This window comes from Cucurbita pepo, chromosome 1 (assembly GCF_057944985.1).
Source record: "Cucurbita pepo subsp. pepo isolate OVF chromosome 1, ASM5794498v1, whole genome shotgun sequence".
NCBI lineage: Eukaryota > Viridiplantae > Streptophyta > Magnoliopsida > Cucurbitales > Cucurbitaceae > Cucurbita > Cucurbita pepo.
The window spans coordinates 4,567,764-4,588,666 of record NC_141798.1 but is presented as its reverse complement, the minus strand read 5'-3'; the positions used below and the strand labels follow the sequence as shown (position 1 = coordinate 4,588,666).

At 38.0% G+C, this 20,903-nt stretch overlaps 5 protein-coding genes across 7 annotated transcripts; 2 read left to right on the top strand and 3 right to left on the bottom strand.

Annotated features, from left to right (window-relative positions):
* The first annotated feature begins 37 nt into the window (after positions 1-37).
* LOC111805537 (uncharacterized) lies at positions 38-2,424 on the top strand. The gene is made up of 3 exons (XM_023690646.2): positions 38-680; positions 760-1,639; positions 1,911-2,424. Exons 1-3 carry the CDS (start codon positions 369-371, stop codon positions 2,243-2,245), a joined length of 1,527 nt encoding a protein of 508 aa, XP_023546414.2. The 5' UTR covers positions 38-368; the 3' UTR covers positions 2,246-2,424.
* Positions 2,425-3,259: 835 nt separating this feature from the next.
* Positions 3,260-4,155, bottom strand: LOC111805174 (CASP-like protein 2D1). The gene is made up of 3 exons (XM_023690105.2): positions 3,893-4,155; positions 3,694-3,805; positions 3,260-3,620 (listed from the first exon to the last, which is right to left on the bottom strand). Exons 1-3 carry the CDS (start codon positions 4,057-4,059, stop codon positions 3,360-3,362), a joined length of 540 nt encoding a protein of 179 aa, XP_023545873.1. The 5' UTR covers positions 4,060-4,155; the 3' UTR covers positions 3,260-3,359.
* Positions 4,156-5,294: 1,139 nt separating this feature from the next.
* LOC111805144 (putative beta-1,3-galactosyltransferase 3) lies at positions 5,295-8,924 on the top strand. Its single transcript, XM_023690060.2, has 11 exons — positions 5,295-5,939; positions 6,527-6,626; positions 6,709-6,773; positions 6,855-7,066; positions 7,161-7,224; positions 7,361-7,433; positions 7,567-7,687; positions 7,769-7,856; positions 7,933-8,058; positions 8,127-8,236; positions 8,461-8,924. Exons 1-11 carry the CDS (start codon positions 5,824-5,826, stop codon positions 8,607-8,609), a joined length of 1,224 nt encoding a protein of 407 aa, XP_023545828.1. The 5' UTR covers positions 5,295-5,823; the 3' UTR covers positions 8,610-8,924.
* A 1,972-nt stretch (positions 8,925-10,896) lies between these two features.
* Positions 10,897-14,660, bottom strand: LOC111805103 (uncharacterized protein At5g41620). Of its 3 annotated transcripts, XM_087124597.1 has the most exons (4): positions 14,117-14,660; positions 13,199-13,327; positions 11,554-12,824; positions 11,313-11,473 (listed from the first exon to the last, which is right to left on the bottom strand). In XM_087124597.1, exons 1-4 carry the CDS (start codon positions 14,546-14,548, stop codon positions 11,446-11,448), a joined length of 1,860 nt encoding a protein of 619 aa, XP_086980723.1. In that variant the 5' UTR covers positions 14,549-14,660; the 3' UTR covers positions 11,313-11,445. The 3 variants fall into 3 exon arrangements, with proteins under 3 accessions (XP_086980718.1, XP_086980722.1, XP_086980723.1); XM_087124592.1 differs by having other exon boundaries at positions 10,897-12,824; XM_087124596.1 differs by having other exon boundaries at positions 10,897-12,824; positions 13,286-13,327.
* A 1,382-nt stretch (positions 14,661-16,042) lies between these two features.
* On the bottom strand, positions 16,043-19,613 carry LOC111805136 (calcium-dependent protein kinase 2). The gene is made up of 8 exons (XM_023690047.2): positions 18,529-19,613; positions 17,606-17,749; positions 17,352-17,504; positions 17,126-17,241; positions 16,838-17,005; positions 16,632-16,759; positions 16,438-16,537; positions 16,043-16,364 (listed from the first exon to the last, which is right to left on the bottom strand). Exons 1-8 carry the CDS (start codon positions 19,208-19,210, stop codon positions 16,293-16,295), a joined length of 1,563 nt encoding a protein of 520 aa, XP_023545815.2. The 5' UTR covers positions 19,211-19,613; the 3' UTR covers positions 16,043-16,292.
* Between the last annotated feature and the right edge of the window lie 1,290 nt (positions 19,614-20,903).

The window sequence follows — 20,903 nt, the reverse complement described above, 5'->3', positions numbered from 1 at the left end:
ACCCCTACTTCGCTGTCAGTCTCCGACACAGAAAAGCAATAAAACCTCTCTCTAATATCCCTTCAACCTGTCCGCTCTCTTTCTCAACCATCTCCGCCGTCCCCGCCACCGCCATTTCCGCAACCGCCTCCTCTTCCCCTCCATTTTGTTACCGGAATCCCCAAAGCATTCATTCATTCGTTCATTCAAAAATGTGCAGGCTATTCAACGACGGCCCTTTTCGTTCTTAATTTTGTCCATTTCTAATTCCTTACTGTTTATGGGTACCCAGAATTAGAAAGTGGAATCTCGTTCTCATCAAATTGTGCAATTACCGATATCCGCAGCTGAGATAAGTGGGGTTTTGGTTTTATTTGTTGTCTGCGATCATGACACCGAGCACCGCCGTTGGAACGGGGAACGGTGGAGGCGCAGGAGCCGAAGGTGGGCTTAAGAAGGGGCCGTGGACGGCGTCGGAAGATGCGATTCTTGTGGAATATGTGAGAAAGAACGGGGAAGGGAATTGGAACGCCGTTCAGAGAAATTCTGGACTTAACCGTTGCGGTAAAAGCTGCCGCCTCCGTTGGGCTAACCATTTACGGCCTAATTTGAAAAAGGGCGCTTTCTCCCCTGAAGAGGAGCTGCTCATTCTTCAACTCCATGCCAAGTATGGCAACAAATGGGCCCGCATGGCTTCTCAGGTTTCTCTCGAATTTACAAATGTCGGGTATAAATCTATGATCATTCTCTTAATTAGCTAACGTGTAATTTGTCTTGTAGCTACCGGGAAGAACAGACAATGAGATTAAGAATTACTGGAACACGAGGATAAAAAGACGGCAACGACAAGGCCTTCCGTTATATCCACACGATATTAAGCCATTGTCGGCGCAATCACAACCGACGACACCGACAAGCCCCCTCCCGTCCCCGACGACATCGACATCAACGCCAACGACACCGACAGGCATTCCCACCTCCATGTTCCAGTTCCACAGCCTCAGTCCAAACTCAATGCACTCCCTCTCCCCGACGCCACCCCCTCACTCGCCTCTGTCTTCACCACACCAACACGAACCCCACACTTTCTCATCCTTCCCCTTCACCGCCCCAAGCTCTTTCACCTTCCACCGCCCACCTCCCATCCTCGCCGCCCCAATTCGTTTCAAGCATTTTCGGGCTAACACCAATACTACCCCTGTTTTTACTCATCATCCCAGTCTCTTGACCCATTCTCCGACGCCGCCGCCGCCGCAACAGCTCTCTCATGTGGACTCTTTCCAATTCCCCATGACTTTGGCTACCAATTCTCCTTCTCCATCTCCTACGTCGCACATTCTTCAAACCCACTCTGGAATGGTTATGAATAACTGTATGAGTTCTCTAAAACAGGACCTCTCTCCAACCCAATTTCACCAAATTAACGTTCCCCATACTGGGTTGAGCTTCAACGATGACAAGGTCGGCTCCGCCATGAGTTTCAGCAGCGGCATTGGCCTGCTGGAGGATCTGTTGGAGGAAGCTCAGGTATTGGGGTGCGATGTGAACTCAAATGCTAAATTAAGTTCATCTTCTTCATGTTTGGTTTCGCCCGGTGAACAGCGGCTGTTTGATGACTTCCATAAGTTGGCTCAAGACTCCAACACTTGCTTATTTTTCAGTAAGCTCTCCCCTGCTTTCTAATTTACTTCTTTTATTTCCGTTCTAATTATTAAATTTATAAGAAATCACTCTCGAACAAAGTGTACTATGGAGCCCTCGAATAGCCTTCGCTTAATCGAGGCTCGACTTACACCATTTGTTTGACATTTAAAGATTCTATTAACATGACTGAGTAAGAATCACGACTCTCCATAATGTTATGATATTGTCTACTTTGAACATAAATTCTTATCCTAAAAGCCTCGTACTAATGGAAATGTATTCCACAGGCACAAAAGCAAAGGAGGATGGAGGCGACGGCGGTAGCCCAGCAGCGAGTGAGGACTGGTCGAAGCTACTGAACGCCGCAATCCCATCAAACATGCAACTTCCACAATGGTACGACACGAACAAGGAAGATGAACAACAAATCTCGTACGGACAAACCGTTTCATCAGCTTTACCAAATCATCATCATCATCATCAACAAAACCAAGATGACAACGCAGGAGAACTGGACGTCCAACAACTGGCTGCCTTTTTCCCAGTCGCCACTGAACAAGACCAGCCTCCAGTAACCAACAATTCTTCCTGCCCTTGGGATAATTTGCCTGGAATCTGCTAAAACCATTATTAACAAACCATTAATCAACCAATAGGATTTGATGGGGTTTTGTTTAATTTATAATGTATATTGTGATTAAAACAGGGATTGGCACATTTAATTAATTATATATATATATATATATATATATATATATACTAAACCTGTATATAGCATTTGCCATGTCCATAAATGCAAGGTGGAGTATGTTTTGTAATATCATTTCTATTCAATTATATTCAACAAACTTCCCTCCATTTTCATCCAAAAAGAAATTGAAGAATTATTCGAGAAGTAGCTCGTCAAACCATTAAAGACTTCATGGTCATGAGCATGCATCAAAGACCGTGGTATAATACTTTTCTCTTCGAGACTTCGAAACATGGACTGTCCTGTGAACAACGTACACCGTCGAGTTTGATAGAAACAAAGTCAACCATTGAGCTCGATAGGAACAACTTTTAATTTATTTTTAATTAATTTTAATTATTTATAATCTAAATTTGTAGAAGTAAAATTAATTCACCCAAAGCTCTAAAGCTTAATTGTGTTTTGAGTGCTTTGGTTTAGGTACACCTACAACCATCACTCCAAAATTTATTCCTCATTATTTCTCATTATTTTGTCCGTTGACTTACAACAATTAAAATTATTTTAAGGAAAAATTACGATTTTATTATCCAAAAATTCCAATAAACCAATTCGTACCTTTTGGGTTGAGTTATGAACATATTTGGTTGAATTTGATTCAAATAAATGAAAACTTTATAAATTAAGTTAGTTTATGTGTTCCCTATTTTATTGTTAATTTTAAAATATACCTATGTGCTTAAGATATAAATATATACATATTTATTTTAATTTGACAATTATTTTCTTGATTATTTATTCTCCCACCCCTCGTAAAAATAAAATTTTAAATTTTTAAATATATATTAAAATTAAGTGGTAAATTTTAATTAAATATTTTAAAATAAGTAAAAAATTTAACCAATAATTTGAGTGATGCCATTATGTTGTTCACCATTATGCAAATGAAAAGCAACCACTTTTACACTTTCTTATTTGATACAACAAACATAAAAGTAATTGGCAAAGGCATTACAAATCTCAGAATTTGAAGTCAAAGCAGAATCTAATTGCTTTGGTGTTGAAGGTGTTGAGAAGGAAGAGGAGGGTCGAAGATACGAAAAGCCCTAAAAGCAGAGACGACAGCCACCACAAAGAAACACCCAAATCCCAAAGCTTGAAAGACCAGAGCCATCTTCATCTTCTCGCAGAACTTCCCATATGTGCTGTAAGCCTCACTCCACGAAACCTCCCTGTCTCCGTAGTAAGCCAAATACAGAATCTCCCCCACCGCCGCCACCGATGTCACCATCAAATAAGCCACAATCTGAACCACCCATCACACAACAAATTCAATTACAGAAATGAATTCAAATGGGAATGGACGGAATTGTATAAACCTGGTCGGAAACGAAGAAGACCCAAGCCTTGGCGGCGAAGCATCGGAGCCAAGAAAACGCCGCGGCGAACAAAGCGTACGCGGCGGCGATGGCGGATATGGAGACCATGTACCTAACAATGAATCAAAACCCATTACCGGATTTAAATTTGGAGCAGACCCAGATGAAGAAATTTGATGCAAAATAGATAGTTGGTTACTTGAGGCCGCTGAGATTGTGGAACTCCAAGGTGCCGTAGTCGGGATTGTCCTGGCGGTTGGTGACGGTGAGGCAGATTGAAGCGATGGTGAGAGGAACGGAGAAGAGTCGGAGAGAGACGTCGAGGAGTTTGAGGATTGGAGGGTGGGGATTGTGGGTTTCTTCCATTTTTGATTGGGTGAAGCGATGATGGAGTGAAGAACAGTTGTGTTTGAGGGATTTGGGGAAATAAGAAGAAGAGTAAAGAAGTGTGAAAGGCGAGAAATTTGCTCCCAACTTCCTTGCCCCTTTTTGGAGTGAGAATGGATGGATTAGTGGGTGTGGGCTCTGCTTTTCTTTGGTCTTTTTCTGTGCTGGAAATGATGGCTTCCGGTCGTTTGCCTTGAAATTTGTTGATAAGGCTTCAACTTCAACCCATTTTTTAAGAACACAGGAATTTATTTTAATCTTTTTATTTTATAGTATTTAATAATTTATTAGAATTTATTTTATTTTAGATTCATCATTTCATTTGATTAATAGAATATTTTCTCTTATTTATAGGATTTAGTTTAGTGTTTATATTCATTGTAAACATTAATCAAAATCGGACTTTAGATTCTATTGTGGGACGTTCCATTCCATTTTTGTTTCTCATTTTATCGAGCATCATTCATTTTTTTTAATTTTTTAAAATTTTAGATTTTTTTTTTAAAGTTTATGAATATTTTTGAAATAAAAGCGTAATGTTTAAGAGTTTTATCATTATTATTATTATTAATTCAGCTAAAATTTTAATACATTTAATAAACTTTATGTCATTCAATTAATTAATAAATGGCGAGATGTAAGATGGATCAAAATTACTAGATCCATTTAAGGTGAGCTGTGGGGAGCAAAGAAAATGGCTTGGAGCCACGCGGAGAGGCGGTTGGAGTTGGCTTGGAGATCAAGCCGTGCGAGTCTGTGCAGGTGCAGGACGCAACTTCGTGAGCGACTGGGACACGGACGTGTGTACAGGCTGGTGGGCTTTGCAGATGGATTGGGCTGAGGCTACTGGAGTGGGCTAGATTGGAGACGAAGTTGGGCTTCGCACGTGAACCTGGACCGACTACAGAATGCTATTGGGCTGGGCCGGAGTGAGTTGGTGGAGTAGGGCACACGTGTGGGATGAAAAGTAATTTTGTAAAATATATATTAAAATTTAATTATAGATCTTAATTAAATGTTTAAAAATTTATTATGGTAAAAAAAGAAAAAAGAAAAAAGAAAAAGATGATGGTCTTGTTGTGCGTGCACGTGCTCCATGTGGAAGAACCATTAGGGATTGTCGGCATTATTTACAATATTCAAAGAACAGAGCAGGAAGCGACAAGAGGTAGAAAAAGATGAATTAAAGTTACAACAAAAGAAGAATCCTACTCTTCCATGTCCTGCAATTACTCCCATCCCTCTCCCAATATCTGTCCTTCAACTAAAAGAAACCCAACCCTTTGTTCCAAATCCGGCTCTTCCCCAATTTCCACTCTCTAATAACATGTTTTTACCCATTTCCTTGAGATTGCTCAACAAATCCAACGACCCCATTCAAATAAAAAATGGGTAAAATCCCAAATGGGGCAGTGGTGTATGCTGTAGGGTCTTCTCAAACCTCAATCAGACACTTTTGAGCTCTCCACCGACGCTCCAACCACTGCTACTGTTCAAGGCCCACTTCTAAATCCGAACCCATTTCCCATTTCAGGAGATTCAACTTCTTTGAACAAAAACCCTCTTTCCCAATCTCTATCTCTTTAGGTACTGCAGTTTTAACTTTGGGAATTCTGCGATTTCTCGACTGGATTTGGTTGTTTTGCGATCTGACTTGAATTTGGACTGTTGTGTTGACTTGGGGTTCGATTATGGTGGCTTGATTTTCGCTCTGTTTGAAGAAGAAGGGGGAAAAGGGAGATTATGTCGTGGAAAAGTAGAGGAGGATTTGAGCCTAGTACGAGGAGCTCTGTTTCTCGGAAATGGACCTTTCTGTTTTGTATTGGATGCTTTTGTGCTGGAATGCTCTTCTCTGATAGGTCTCTTTTCTCATATTCCTTACTCTCTTGATTGTTGTTCTTGTTCTATTCTTTGTGTTCTTTCAATGGAACTATGTGATGGGTTGGGATTTTGTTGCTTTTTTACTGAGAAATCTTAGAAAGAAAAGGAGTATTCTATGATGATCTGAAAAGTAATTGGATGGCAATGATTGGATCGACTGGGATTTTCCCCCCTTTGCTTTATTGTGTTGAAATCATTACTAGATGACACTCTATTCATGTTGTAGACCTTAGTTTCTACAATGGGCATGGATAATTTCATCTGTTTTTTCCTTTTTACTCTTGTTCAATCATGTTTTTGTATTGGACTCCTGCCCCAAAGGGTGGCGTTGGGCGGGCTGCTTTGTAACGTAATTCCCTCCTAGCGATAGGGTACGTGTGAGATCCCACATCGGTTGGGGAGGAGAACAAAGCATTCTTTATAAGGGTGTGGAAACCTCCCCCTTGAGGGGCCCGAGAGAGGACAATATCGGCTAGTGGTGGGCTTGAGCTGTTACAGTACGATATGATGAGTACGATATGATGAGATATTGTGGGAACTAATAAGGTTTATGTTGGGGAAACAGAATGTGGGCTGTACCTGAAGTTGAAAATGTGGGAGGAGGGTCAACAGGCTCTGAAGAACAGAGCTTAACAATGGTTTCAGAGGGTTGTAACACATCAACTGTGAGTTATCTTCACCTAAATTTCCTTTGATAAGCCTTCTTATTTTACTGCTGTTTCATAAGTTAATGCCTCTTTCCTTCAGAAAGATGGAAACAATGAATCCAAAGACATTCTGGGAGAAGTTTCCAAGACTCATAACGCTATACAGTAAGCTAACATCGTCACTCGTTGCTCGGTTTTTTTGCTTTAGTTGGGTATCAGCTAAGTTCCTACTGGTACATAATGCAGGACTTTGGATAAAACAATTTCAAGTTTGGAGATGGAATTAGCTGTTGCAAGGGCTGCACAGGATTCGATTCTAAACGGTTCTCCATTGATGGAAAACGTTAAGCTTTCTGAATCGGTTCATAAAAGGAAATATTTAATGGTCGTAGGTATTAATACTGCTTTTAGTAGTCGGAAGCGACGGGACTCTGTTCGTGCTACTTGGATGCCCCAAGGTTTGACTATCTATCGCATACATGTCCAGATCTTTTCCTTTGATTCTCTATAGCTCTGTTCTAAATTTTCCACGTCGGCTCTGTTTACAAATAGGAGATAAAAGAAAGAAGCTTGAGGAAGAGAAAGGCATTGTCGTCCGCTTTGTAATTGGTCACAGGTGCGCTTAGATTATATAAATTCTGAAGCTGAGCTGAAGTCGATCGACTTACTTTTTAACAAGTTACAGTTTCGAAAACGATTTATAACGTAGATTACGAAAAAAACTTATCATTTAGCTGTATTTTTATTGCTAGTACTACACCGGGTGGTATTCTGGATCGAGCTATCGAAGCCGAGGACAAGAGACATGGTGATTTTTTGAGACTGGTACTGGCTTTTCTCTCTTATACTGCCTTCATTTTACTTGTTCATGCAATCTGTTCAAAAATAAATCCTGTTTTGTGATGATCTTGTTCAAGGAATGAAAGCTGACATGTTTTGTTCGTCGTTTTTGGGGCAGGATCATGTTGAAGGTTACCTTGAATTGTCAGCCAAGACAAAAGCTTACTTTGCCACCGCTGTTGCGTTGTGGGATGCTGATTTTTACGTCAAGGTCGACGATGACGTGCATGTCAACATAGGTAAACATGCAAATGTGTGTATATATTGAATCTTAGAGTGTTGGTATCTCTTGATGAAGTTGTTATTACATTTATCTGCAGCAACACTTGGATCGACATTAGCTAGACATCGGTCGAAGCCCCGAGTGTACATTGGATGCATGAAATCCGGTCCTGTCCTTGCACAAAAGTAAGTTGATTGATCGTTTAGGTTTTCACGAGTATGTTTCTATTTGGTGTCTCATCCTGGGCTTTTTCGTCATCAGAGGAGTCAGATATTACGAACCCGAGTACTGGAAATTCGGGGAGGAAGGAAACAAGTACTTCCGTCATGCCACGGGTCAGCTTTACGCCATTTCAAAGGATTTGGCAACTTACATATCAATCAACCAGTATGTTTCCTGTTTTTTACAATAAAGTTGCTCTATAGTGGCTGGTTCTCAGAATAATCTTTGTATAGGCACATACTTCACAAGTATACGAACGAGGACGTTTCATTAGGTTCTTGGTTTATTGGGCTGGACGTCGAGCATATCGATGATCGGAGATTATGTTGTGGCACCCCACCTGGTATAATCCATAACTTTCCTTCAGTTATTTAGTTTATCTTCGATATTTCCATCATCGAGATTCTCGAGTTCATGACATGTTCATTTGCATCACAGAGCAAGTTCTTTAGTTCATTTAGTAGTTGTCGTATGCTCTACTGTTTGGCTCGACGTAATGCCAATGTGATCATCGCTATGTCAAGACCTGTCTTGTAATAATCTGCTTATGCCAATTGTCAAACACAGATTGCGAGTGGAAGGCTCAAGCAGGCAACATTTGCATCGCATCGTTCGACTGGAGTTGCAGCGGGATATGCAAGTCGGTGGAGCGGATGAAGGAGGTTCACCGCCGCTGTGGAGAGGGGGAGAATGTGGTGTTGAATGCAGTTTTCTGATAAGGAATAGTTGAAATTGAGAGAAGAAATGGGGATTTTGGTTTAGAATGAGAGGGTAAATAGATAGTGAGTGTAAAATACCATTCTTTCAGCTGGTGGGGGAAAGGCTGTTCTGATGCCTTCTTCAATGGCTAATCAATCTGCATAAGTAAGAGGGTGCTGCTGCTAGTGTTTTCACATTATTTCTTCTTTCTATTTTAGATTTAAACCATTTTATACTATACCTACTCGACTCGTGTAATTCTTTACACTATCTTTGGATCGTTAGAATGTTGACCAAAAATTCGATATATATCTAAACGTCGTTCTTAACAAGTCGTTTAGTCATTGTCACGTTGTATTATCCTCTTCAGGCTTTCTCTTCTGATTAAAGCGCATCTACTAGTGAGAGGTTTTCACACTCTTATCTTTAACGGATGTGGGATCTCACAATCCATCTCTTAAATCCCAGCGCTTTCGCTGGCACATCGTTCGATGTCAAGCTTTGATACCATTTGTAACAGCCCACCGCTAAAGGAAGAGCTGCAAATAGAGCAACTATGTAGCATTCGGTAAACAGATGCCTACATGAGTATAGCTCAAAATTTAAATCTTCGAAAATTTATTGGGATAACAAAAGGGCTTTACTTACAAGATGGAGAGAAGGTTTGGAGATAATGGTAATTCATCCTTAGAGATCTATATGCATATCATAAGAGAGAACAGAGAGACAACTAAGGAGATCAAAAAAACTCCAAAAAAATCTCTTTCATTTGCAGAACCACAGCTATGATCACCACCATGTCTGATCAATCCGCCTCAGGGATACTCTGCAGGGAAGGCTGCCACGATCGTGGCTGCATCTCGAGCGTACCATCGACGTAAAACAGTGGCGACAACAGATGCTCCATCTGCAGCTCTTCCTTCACCTCCACCACACTATAATTAGCTAATAACATCTCCAGCTCTCTCTTTGTGATCTTGATCTTCAACTCTGTCGTGGTCGCCGTCGCAGAGGCCACCGGAGCCTCGTTGTAGGCCATGAAGCTTCTCTTCACCATCTCCAGAGCCTCTTCATCACTAATTCTTGATGATTTCCCACAGAAAATTTTGTTGGAAACGCAGTTTCCCATGGTGATTATCTCTGTGTTTGAGAGAGATAGGGAGAGGTTGGTGTTGTATAAAGTAAATGCATGGAAGAAATATCATATTATAATATAATGAATGCTACATAGTTCTGTACAGATCTTTGAAAATAAAGCACGTAAACTGTTTCATTTTCAAAATATAAAATTGGTTGGTGGGGAATAAAAACCATAGCCATTCTTCTTTATAGGTCAAAATTCAACGTTCAACCATGAATGTAAAGTATAAATTGAGCACAAATTGACCCATAAAAAAGGGGTTTTCCCATATGGGTATTACGTCAATTTTCAAACATGGCTGCTAAGTTTGATGTCCTTTACTTAATAAAGTGTTGAACACTACTTTTTTAGCAAAAAAGTTGGGTTTTTTTTTTTACACCAACCCTCCATGAAGATAAGCCTTTGGTTCCAAATATGAAGGAATTTCAATTCATAATTTGAGTTTGATATACCAATAACTTATCCTTTAACACCCCATCCTCGAAATTAAATTACTTTAGGCGGGTCGATTTTTATTTGTTTTTATGAGAATGATTGATTTATAACTTTATCCAAAATAGATTTTAGCCGATACATGCTTGACTGAATGGACATGTATGTGCAATAATTTATGACTTCCCAAATAAATCCCTCAAATTTCAATACAAATTTTGGCCATGATCTTAAACACCTCTAAGTTGACCAAAAGTTCAGCCTACAGCCAAAGATATTGTCCGCTTTAACTCATTATGTATCGTATAAGAATCTGACACTGAGTGGCCTCACAACTGTTGGAGAAGGGAATGAAATCTACCTAATAAGAGGGAAGATACTTCTCTCTAGCAAACGCATTTTAAAATTGTAAGGTTGACGATGATGCGTAACGGATCAAAGCAAACAATATTAGCGGTAGGCTTATAATATTACATCATTATTCTTTACCTAGCTTAAAACCATTATGTTCAAGAAATCTGGCAAACACCATATCATCCCTGTCCTCCATCAAGCTTGGTTGTCCTTGTCTCCAGTTGATGTTGAAGGTGTACCGAATTAATCCATTCATCAGCCCAACCAAAATTCCGTAAAAGACTCATCTCCTTATTTGGAAATTAACATTACACCTGTGGCCTTACCCTGCAACTACAAGTCATTCTACTCTTTCCACTATCTTAACTAGAGAGGAATTCAGAAGGGGCATTTTACATTGCAAAATTATAAATTACAATGACGAGAATGAACAAACCAATCATCTTGGTCACCTGCATGAATTTAACTATTTTCCCCTCGTGTGGGTCCACCTACCGGCTTCTAAGAGATACTAAGAATGCGTTTACATCTGAATGGCTTGCATTGATGTTAACAATAACAGAGAAATGAATCGTTTGGTTGACTTACCATTGTTTGCCTTCGCGTAAGAATCCTGGGGAATCGCTAGGAGCCAAGCCTGATAAATGGTGCATCGAAGCCAGTTCTAAGCTTCCTTGAAGAGCGTGAGAATCTTCTATGAACACAAATCGAATCACTTTTGGAAGCAAGCACTGAATACAACCATCTAGATCTTCTGCCTCAGGACCTGGCGCAACTGGACCTTGTGGCTTTCCATTCTTGCCTCCAAAAGCTTTGCCTTTAAACTACCCTTGATTGTGTTGCGAGGGATGCATCCTTTCTTCCCTTGCGTCCCGTGAACATTGCTCGAGTCGGGAGAGCTCCACTGTCCTGCTAATTCTGGAGGACTAATCCCGCTTCTCATTGAGCCCCCATCTGCAGATAAGATACTTGCACTTGATAATCTACCATTTGAAAGCCTGCCATTAATGCCTTCAAGTGAGATTAGTTTGTACCCTTCATTGTTTGAGCATGATTTCCAAAGCCGTGCAATGGATGATATCTTTTTTAATTGCTTTGATGGAACCGAGCAGACTTCACTGATATCGGAAACGGGAGAGTATCCACCTCCGTTTCCTTCCCATTCATTCCCGCTCACTGAAGCATTACTCTGTCGATGATTCTTTTTGACAGATGCAATACTTTCTTCCAGGGAATTGCTCGAGCCCTGATCCTCCAGATGACTCGCAGTTTCCCACCCACTCTCATCTTCTTCTATACCGCCGTTATGATCAATAAATAAATTCGTATGTTTCTGGATGCCAATCCTATCAGTCACATTAGCTTCAAGACTTGCAGTCTGGACTTTAGAAGCATTACTAGATGGGCTGTAAGCAATGCACTGTCCAGTTTCTCTCTTATTTGATTCTCCAAAATTAACATCTTCAAACACAGAGAAGATGTCATCTGGGTTTGAAGGTTCATAAACAAATTCTGTGACGTCTTGAATATTCACAGAAGCAGCAGCCTCCCTAAGTAGCAAAGCCTTTTTCATCTCTGATACATCTGGGGTTGCACTTTTCGACCTTAAGAAGTCTTCAAGGTCTGCTACTAGATTACGCATCTGTGAGTATTTCTCTTCAAGTGCCACCTTGGCATCGACCAGCTTCATTTGAACACGTTCCTCCCGCCAGACCTCAGCCATCTGTAACATTCTCCGTTCTTCGTCAACTTCCTCTCTAAATTTCATGGAGTCTCTCTTCAAAGCTTCTATTCTTGCTTTGTCATCGCCAATTTCCTTTGCGAGTTCATCACATACTTCCTCTACCAATGATCTTTCCTTCCTTTCTTTTTCATAGTCTTGCATAAACCGCTTCGCAAATAGCTTAGCATCGGACAACTCATTAACCAATTTGGAATTAATCATTTCCACTCTTTGCCGGGTTTTCTTCTCTCTGTTCAACTCAGCCTTTATATCATCAATAAATGCTCTTACTTTCTCATGCTCTCTGCTCCGCCATAAAGCTTTTTCTTCACTGACTTTCCTCAAGAAGTATTCAAGCTTCTTTTTTGAAGCATTACGCTCCGCTTGAAGTTCCTCGATCTGCAAGTGGGCCTGCTCTAGTTCAGCTTCAAGCGCAGATAGGCCTGAAGCAGCACCTTGTTGATCAAGAAGCCTCATTTGGCTATAAATCTGACGAGCCTCAACTGGTGTTTTCAAGCATGCAGGTTCCCACTTTGTTGCCCCTTCCATTGCTGTGTTTGAATATCGTAATGAGGGCTCAAACTGGGAGAGAAAACCAACAATTTATGGAAAAGGGTCATAAATTCACTAAGTGAATATAAATAAGACATGAAGAGAGTATGCAGAACATCCTATCTATTATTTATATTATAGTGATAACCGATAAGAACATCTTATATATTATTAGTTACTGATAAATTTCATTCATCCTTACCTAAAATTTAAAGAATGTGACCGTGCAAATGACATAGAAGGATTTATTAAAAAGATATCAAATACACATTTTGTTATCTGAAAATAACAGTCATTGTGCATCTGATATGTTAAGTTAAACTGACAAAGATATATAGTTTCTCTCATGTTATCCGAAAATCAAATATTTGTATTCCAATCAAGTGTACAACAAAGTGTCAAACCTTGCACAATGGTCCATTTCTTGAATCAGAGACAGAACGCGGACTATGTAATAGATCATTCATTTCAGAATTAAATGCTATCTTAACCTCAGGATGAAGAGCTGGAGCACCGATGTGACCAATGGGAGGCTGAAAGGAGAAATTTCAAGAAAAATAAATAAATATCTGAAAAACTGAATCATTCAAGTTTGATCTGTTCAACCATAAGGTCAACGAGGACCACATATCCAACAATTTGCAGCAAATAATAAATACTTATCCTACGCAAGAAAACAAGATAAATATGTGATCGACATGAATGCATGCATTCATAGTATCTGATGTGCTGATTAAGCTGTTAATTCCTAGACTTGACATTGTTTCAAGCAAGTACAAATTTGAGGTAAGGGTCTGAAACCTAAATTTAGATGGAATATTGAATAAATTGAAAATATTAGATTGGGCAAAGAGAATATTAGATTCATCTTTACCCCCAAAAAAACCTGGAAAACGACATGGTGATGGGCATCTTACAAGAAAAATGCAATGAAATATTCAAAAGAAGGGGGAAGAAAGCCAATACCCACAGCTAAGGAAGGTTAGAAGAAAGCCCTCCAATTGCTTCTAAAATTAAATTCATCCTACTGTGTTCATCAGCATTACTTCTTTACATGATCAACTATGGAGTGGAGACCATATTTCCATTCCAATCAATGTTTAGCCGTTACAATTACTATTGGGTTTGTGATAGACATAAATTGAAAAACTTCACTGTAACAGATCGGATTAAAGTCATAATCAATTAAAAGCAGCAGCACCATCCCAAACACTCAAACTTCAATAATTTACTATTGGATCAAAATTTTCGATTCAGAAGCTAAATGAACATCTCAGACCTCCGAAAGCGAGATAAGCAACAAAAAAATAATAATAAGTTACCTGAAACCCTAGGAGATCCTCCCTCCTCCGCAGGCCGCCGTTCCTCCCTTCACTAGCGACCGCCTCCTGCAGCTGCAATCTCCAGATTCCAGCCGCGAGCTTCCTGGCCGAAACGACGGCTTTCCTTCCTTTAGTTCCTCTACAGCGACCTCTCTGGCTGGTTTCCAGAGGCAACTTCTTCTCAGCCTCCTCCTGAACTTCATAATCTTCATTCTCAGGTTCCTCGATCTTCCACTTAAGCAAGGGCGTCTCAGGGCGGCTCCGCTTCCCAACCGGAGCTGAAAGTCTTCTTACACGGGCTGGACTTCGGATTGTTCTCCGCGTGGCTCGACTGGAAGGCGGCCGGCACTGAAGATCCAAATCCGGAAGTTGGTTGCGTGCCGGCGGGAATGGCGCCGGATGCTGAGGCTTCTTAGAGGATACCTTCATCATCTCCGGCGAGACACTGCCATTGAAAAAGATGGTGGTGATTTGGCGAAGAAAAACGGTGGATTCAGGTTCAGGTAAAGGTGTCTAACGAGGGTTGAGAGAAGAAAAGGGGTGACAGCGGATTTCGTTTGACGATGGTGATGGAGAAAAAACGACGGACATCAGATATACGGTCGTACCGTATTATACGCTCATGGTATGCGCATCTCTTTTATACTCTTTTGAAAGATTTAGTGTTAAAATTACTCACCAACCTCTTTTAATGTTAGATATGCATACCCACAAAATAAAAATAAAAATACAAAGTATATCGAAAAATTTAAAGCGGTTTAAAATAGGTCAACTAGCTTATGACCCCTCCCTCCCGAAATAAGACAACTATCACGTACCTCTATCTAGACTTGTAGGCACTAATCAACTAGCTTCTAATCCGACCCAAAACATGTCTAACCAACCTATGGTTCGTAAATTAAGACCCTGAGTAACGAACGTGCGATGAGGAATCAAAACGATAGACAACCCAGCTATGTCTTTGATAGTATAATTAACTCATACACTGAATAACATATGTACGATGCACATCAAAATTTTACGCGTGACCTTCTATTATGTTAGTCAAGCTATGCCCACGGTGGTATTATTAATTTTTTTTAATAAATGTTATGATAAGTGGATTTTGAAAATTTGAGTATTAATTACTCCCCAACAAATCAAATTAATTATTGATATGAGTAATAAAAGAAAGAATGAAAAAATATATATTTAATTATTAATTATTTAAAAATAATATATAGTAGGATCATGACAATTCCTCGAGAAATAAATGATGGATAACTGAGAATGTATAATGCATAATAATTCGTCTTACTCTTATTAATTAAAGAACTTTCTATTAAATGGAGAGATGGCCAAAAATTAATAATTTCAAAATTGTAATAAAGAAAGGATAAAAAAATTATGAGGTGCCGACCATAATTATTTTATTTTATTTTTTTCGTTTTTTTTTTTCATTCTGAGTCATTTTCAATTTATTAAATATCCAAATAGCTTTAAAACGTTGTCTTCCAAAATAAAAATGAATAAATAAGTAACTTTAAAATAAAGATTTCTTTAGTATCCAAATAAATTTATGTGAAATTTAATAGCAGGATAGGATAGTATACTTTTGTAACCTAAAATTTTAATTTCATGGAATAAAATTTTTGTAAAATTAATATCATCCCGAAAAATTATTAAACCCAAAGAATAGTCTTAAGTTTAATTAAAATACGGACAAAGATAATTTAATAATGAATGTGTACTATGAGGAAAAAAAAGGAAAGAAAACTATATAAAAAATACATAAGTAATTTTAAAACGTTCGAAGATAATTTATAAGACATAGATAGACAGGTAAAAAAAAATTAAACTTTTTTTTTTTTAAATGTAAAGGGTATTAATATTTATGTTAAAATTTTATGAGTAATTTTTAAATATAGTACTAACAGTATCCAGAAATCAATCAAACAGCTTTGTGTGCCCAAAAGAAGGAAACAAGTTAGATTTAAGCAACACAAATTGTGGTATCAAGCAGAGCTAGCTATCCTTAGACATAAGAAGACATGGCTTACACAGAGATGAACAAATTATACAGAAACATATGAACAACAATTCAATTGCTATTAAAAGATTATATCACACATTATAACCCAAAACCAATGTTTCGGGCGTAGTCTGGATTTTGGGGAAAGCCTTTTCCACACCAATCTTAAAAGAGTTTGACTTGTTGGGTTCCACTTCTCATCATTGTACAGAACTCATCATAGTTGATTCTTCCATCCTATCAACATCCAACACGAAATTAGTACATTTTTACCAGGAATCATAAGAACTCTAACCACGAACCAACTTACATTGTCTGCATCGACTTCAGATATGATTTCGTTAATGGTCTCTTCGTCGCCCATCCCGTAATCTTTCATTGCAGCTTTCAGTTCATCTCTTGTGATATAACTGAAACAATAAGAACATAACCTGAAGTTAGTCGTTTCGAAACGATGATGGATGCTTATACATATGTATATTCTTGAATGAATGAGACACTGACCCACTGTTGTCCTTGTCAAAATGCTGGAAGGCTTTGTAAAGATGTTCCTCTTTTTCTAGCTTGTATCTATGCATTGTAGCAGTGATGAATTCGATGTAATCGATTGTACCGTTCCCATCCACGTCGGCCTGAAACGACGAACCAAGTTCCTCTTAGTTCATGTGAGGAAAAAACGAATAAGAAACTTTGGGTGATCAATATATTACCGCTTCCATAAGTTGTTTGACCTCAGCCTCACTTAGTGTCGAGCCAAGCCGGGCTAGTCCAGACTTCAGTTCTGCATAAGTGATGGTTCCACTCTTGTCGGTATCCATGTTCATGAACATTGACTTCAGGCCTTGAATCTCTTCCTCAGATAGATTTTCAGCTATAACCTGCAATTGTTTCACAAACTACCTGTTAATATCGTCACCGAGAACTCGTAATCCACAGCCTCACGATTAAGTATAACTTCAGGTTTCTATAGAACCGAGCCTAACTATAAGGTAGATCACCTTCAGAGCAAGTTTCTTCAGTTTGTTCATAGCTCTAAATTGCTTGAGCCTTGTAAATACTGCACTGTCTATTGGCTTATCAGATGCATCTCCGCCTTCTCTCAACCATGGATGCTCTAAATACGATAGACAATGTCCGACCCAGTTAGACGTTACAGCTTCGTATACAAATTTGTGGATTTCATTTAGGTATCAAGAAAGCATTCACAGCAACATAAAGACTTACCAAGAACCTGAGCCGACGTAAGCCTTTTGGATGCGTCTGGATTTAACATCTTCTTCACTAGGTCCTTGGCACTGTTAGAAATTTTCGGCCATGGATCAGTTTCAAAGTCGAGATGTCCTTGCAATATTGAATCGAATATGCCCTTCTCAGTTTCTGCAATAAGGATCATGTTATTCACAGCAATGCCTGGCGTTTTCGGGAAAAAGAAAATGCAAAAGGATGTTCTTTATAAGGAGCACGATTCTCTCTTTTACCTGCCCAAAATGGAGGTACACCACTGAGTAGTATGTACAACATGACTCCAGCACTCCAAATGTCAATTTCTTTCCCATATCTACGACGTAATACTTCAGGGGCGACGTAATAAGCACTCCCTACAATGTCTTTGTACACCTTTCCTGAAAGAAGTTGATAGAGAAAGAAACTCAAATGCCAAATTTTCAGTGGAATCATATATAACTCCATCAAAATCTCATGAACTCTCCAGCAAAGCATGAATCCATTTAGCACAATCGCACTTCACTCACAATTGTGAAGCAATTTTTTACACCCAAATTATCAAGTCAGTCGAGAAAACTCGAACTAGACAATCGTGTTTGAGGCCAGCCAAAACATTCCACTTCATCCGCATAAAATTATGAAAACAACATTAAAATTCACAAAACAAAAGTAATTCGTGTTTGAGGCCAGCCACTTATACAACAATCTATTTCAAGAAAAGAAATTGATGAGAAATTCATACAACACAACATTATTGGACAATTCTGTTGGGACGAAGTCATTAACAAAAGTGGAAACGAATAAACCGAAAACGCTACAATAGTTATGTACAAGTCAAGTACATAGGAAAGTTCAAGCCTTCAAGGTTGAGGTTATCAATCCATGATGATGAACCTTGACCAAGAAGAACCGGTCCTATACGAACGCGAGTTGTAAGGCACACACAAATTCCCATACATATATCTACAACAGATGATCACCAACAAATGGAATATTGAAAAAAAAAACATATATCTAGTTCTACCATCTAAGACATGTAAGGCACACACAAATTCCCATACATTTGACCCACTAAAATCATCAACAAGAACAGCAAAGTCAACTAAAACAAGCACAGAAAAAACTCAATAAAAAATGGAATGAAGAACAAATCCAATAAGCAGAGCAAGAACCTCACCCTCTTCAATGAAAACAGACAATCCAAAATCGGTTGCTTTGAGCATAGCATTTTCCTCTTTGCTAGCAAGCAGAAAGTTCTCAGGCTTGAGGTCCCTGTGCATCACCCCCATGAAATGGCAGATATGAACCACATTAACAATGGACCTGCAGATTGAGGCAGCTGCTTTCTCACTGTAATGGCCCTTAGCAATAATTCTATCAAACAGCTCGCCTCCAGCGCAAAGCTCCATGATCAAATGAACCGATTGCTTATCTTCATAAGCTCCCTTGAACTCAACTATGTTGGGTTGGCCACTCAAATGCTGCATAATATGAATCTCCCTTCTAATATCATCCTTATCATTTTTGGTCACAAGCTTCCTCTTCGAAATGGACTTACAAGCATATTGCTTACCCGAGGAATTCTCAGTGCAAAGATAAGTCACCCCAAATTGCCCTCTCCCCAATTCTTTCCCAATCGTGTAATGCAGCTTAACATCCTCGAACGGCTTCCCTAGAATCGTATCAGACCTCAAAATATTGTGTCTGGGGCTTTTGGGAGGACCCGATGACTTCGCCGCCGTCGCTTCTGGATGGTAATTTTCCGGCGACCGGTGAGCGTGTTGAGCAGGGGCTTTTGCTTGGTTTTCGTAACGATCGTACTGGGGTGAGTATTTTCCCTTGCTTGTGCAGATGCCCATTTTTTCAGATCAAATCGACTATCCCCTCGCTGAAATTGAAGATCAAAAACTAAAATCTAAGCAAACCCTAGATGGAAGATAGCAAGTAAGAAGGTAATTTTGCTGAAACAGAAGGAAATGGGTAAGAACAGAAATTCAAAAGAAAACTGAAGAAGATTGAACAGGGTTTTAAAGAAGATTTGGATTCAGAGTTCGATCTATGGGAAGAAGGGATCGAAGCTTAAGGTGGAGATTAATGGAGGCTTTAAGCTGAATCTATGAATCAGAGTTGAAACTGGTCAATTGTTGTGCATTGTTGAAGGGGAAGAAGAACTTTGAAGGAGAGAAAAAAACGAAGGAAAAATATCTTGTCGACGGCAGCCAAGCAGCCAGCTGAGTAAATAAATAATAGTCCCCCGTCTTGAAAGCCACCAACAATTTCTGTCTCAAATAAATGAGTTTTAAATATTTATCACAAAAACAGTATTATTTTTTAAAAAACTAAATTAGGTCTTTTTTTTTTTTTTTTTAATACGACCATTATTTATTGCAATATGGTTTTTCTGCATTTAATTTCTTTTGTAGAAAAATCTAAAAACGTTTTAATATTAAAAGAAAATAATAAATACTTCACTTAAATATTAATTGTGGGGTGGAGTGAAAGAAGGATGGATTAAAATATTTATTTAAACAAATTAAAATATTAAATTGTCAATTTAGTCACTAATTTAAAATTTTTCAAATGGACTTAAATTTATTATTATTTTTTTTTTTTTACAATTTTAAAATTTTTAATTTGATTAAAAGCTAAAAAAAAATCATCTCTAAATTATTGTTTATTCTTTATGTCTTACCATTTCTTTTAGTATAATTGACTAACGTAGCCTATCAAATAGAGAATACCAACTCATTTTCATTGACATTTCTTCGTCTATGAGTTATATCTCAACAAGTAGATCAACGTTGCCACTATATTATAAAAAAATAAATAAAATAAAACTAGTGTGAAGATAATATTAATAATAAGTATTTTAAATATTTTAAGAAATCTTAAATTATTGATTTCTTTTTTAGAATATTTTTCTAAACATATCCATAAATATCAGCCTTGTATCAATATTAATTTAGTTGAGTTAATAAAAATATTCTTAAAATTTTTTATTTATCTCACTTTTAAAATTTTAAAAGTTATATTCTTACCAGGGAGATAATTAGTATTTTATTTTTAAAATACCTTTAAATCTTAAAAAGTTTTATTAATACTTTTCGACTTTAAAAAAAAATAATAAATATTAAAACCATTTGTGACACGATCATCTCCAAAAAAAAAATTTAATTCATGAGTACTTTTGGAATGTGGTATTAAGCCCTGGGTTAATTTTTTTTAAAGTTTAAAGTGTTTTTTAAAAAATTCAAAATTTTTTTTTTTTAAAAGTTAAGAGTATTAATGAAAATTTTAAAATTATTTTTTGAACAAATATTTTAGATTTTTTTTTTTTTAGTTTATGAATATTATTGCAGTTTTTTAAAATGTAGAGATATTTTTAGATGGTATTTTATTAATTTAGCCTATTTAATTCAACAGACATCGATCTGATAGTGACAAAACCAATGGACTAAAATGACTAATTTTGAACCAATTTAAAATGGATGAATTTTGAAATTTCAAAACTAATTTTTAATATTTTACTTTGCATTATTTTAATACAATTTT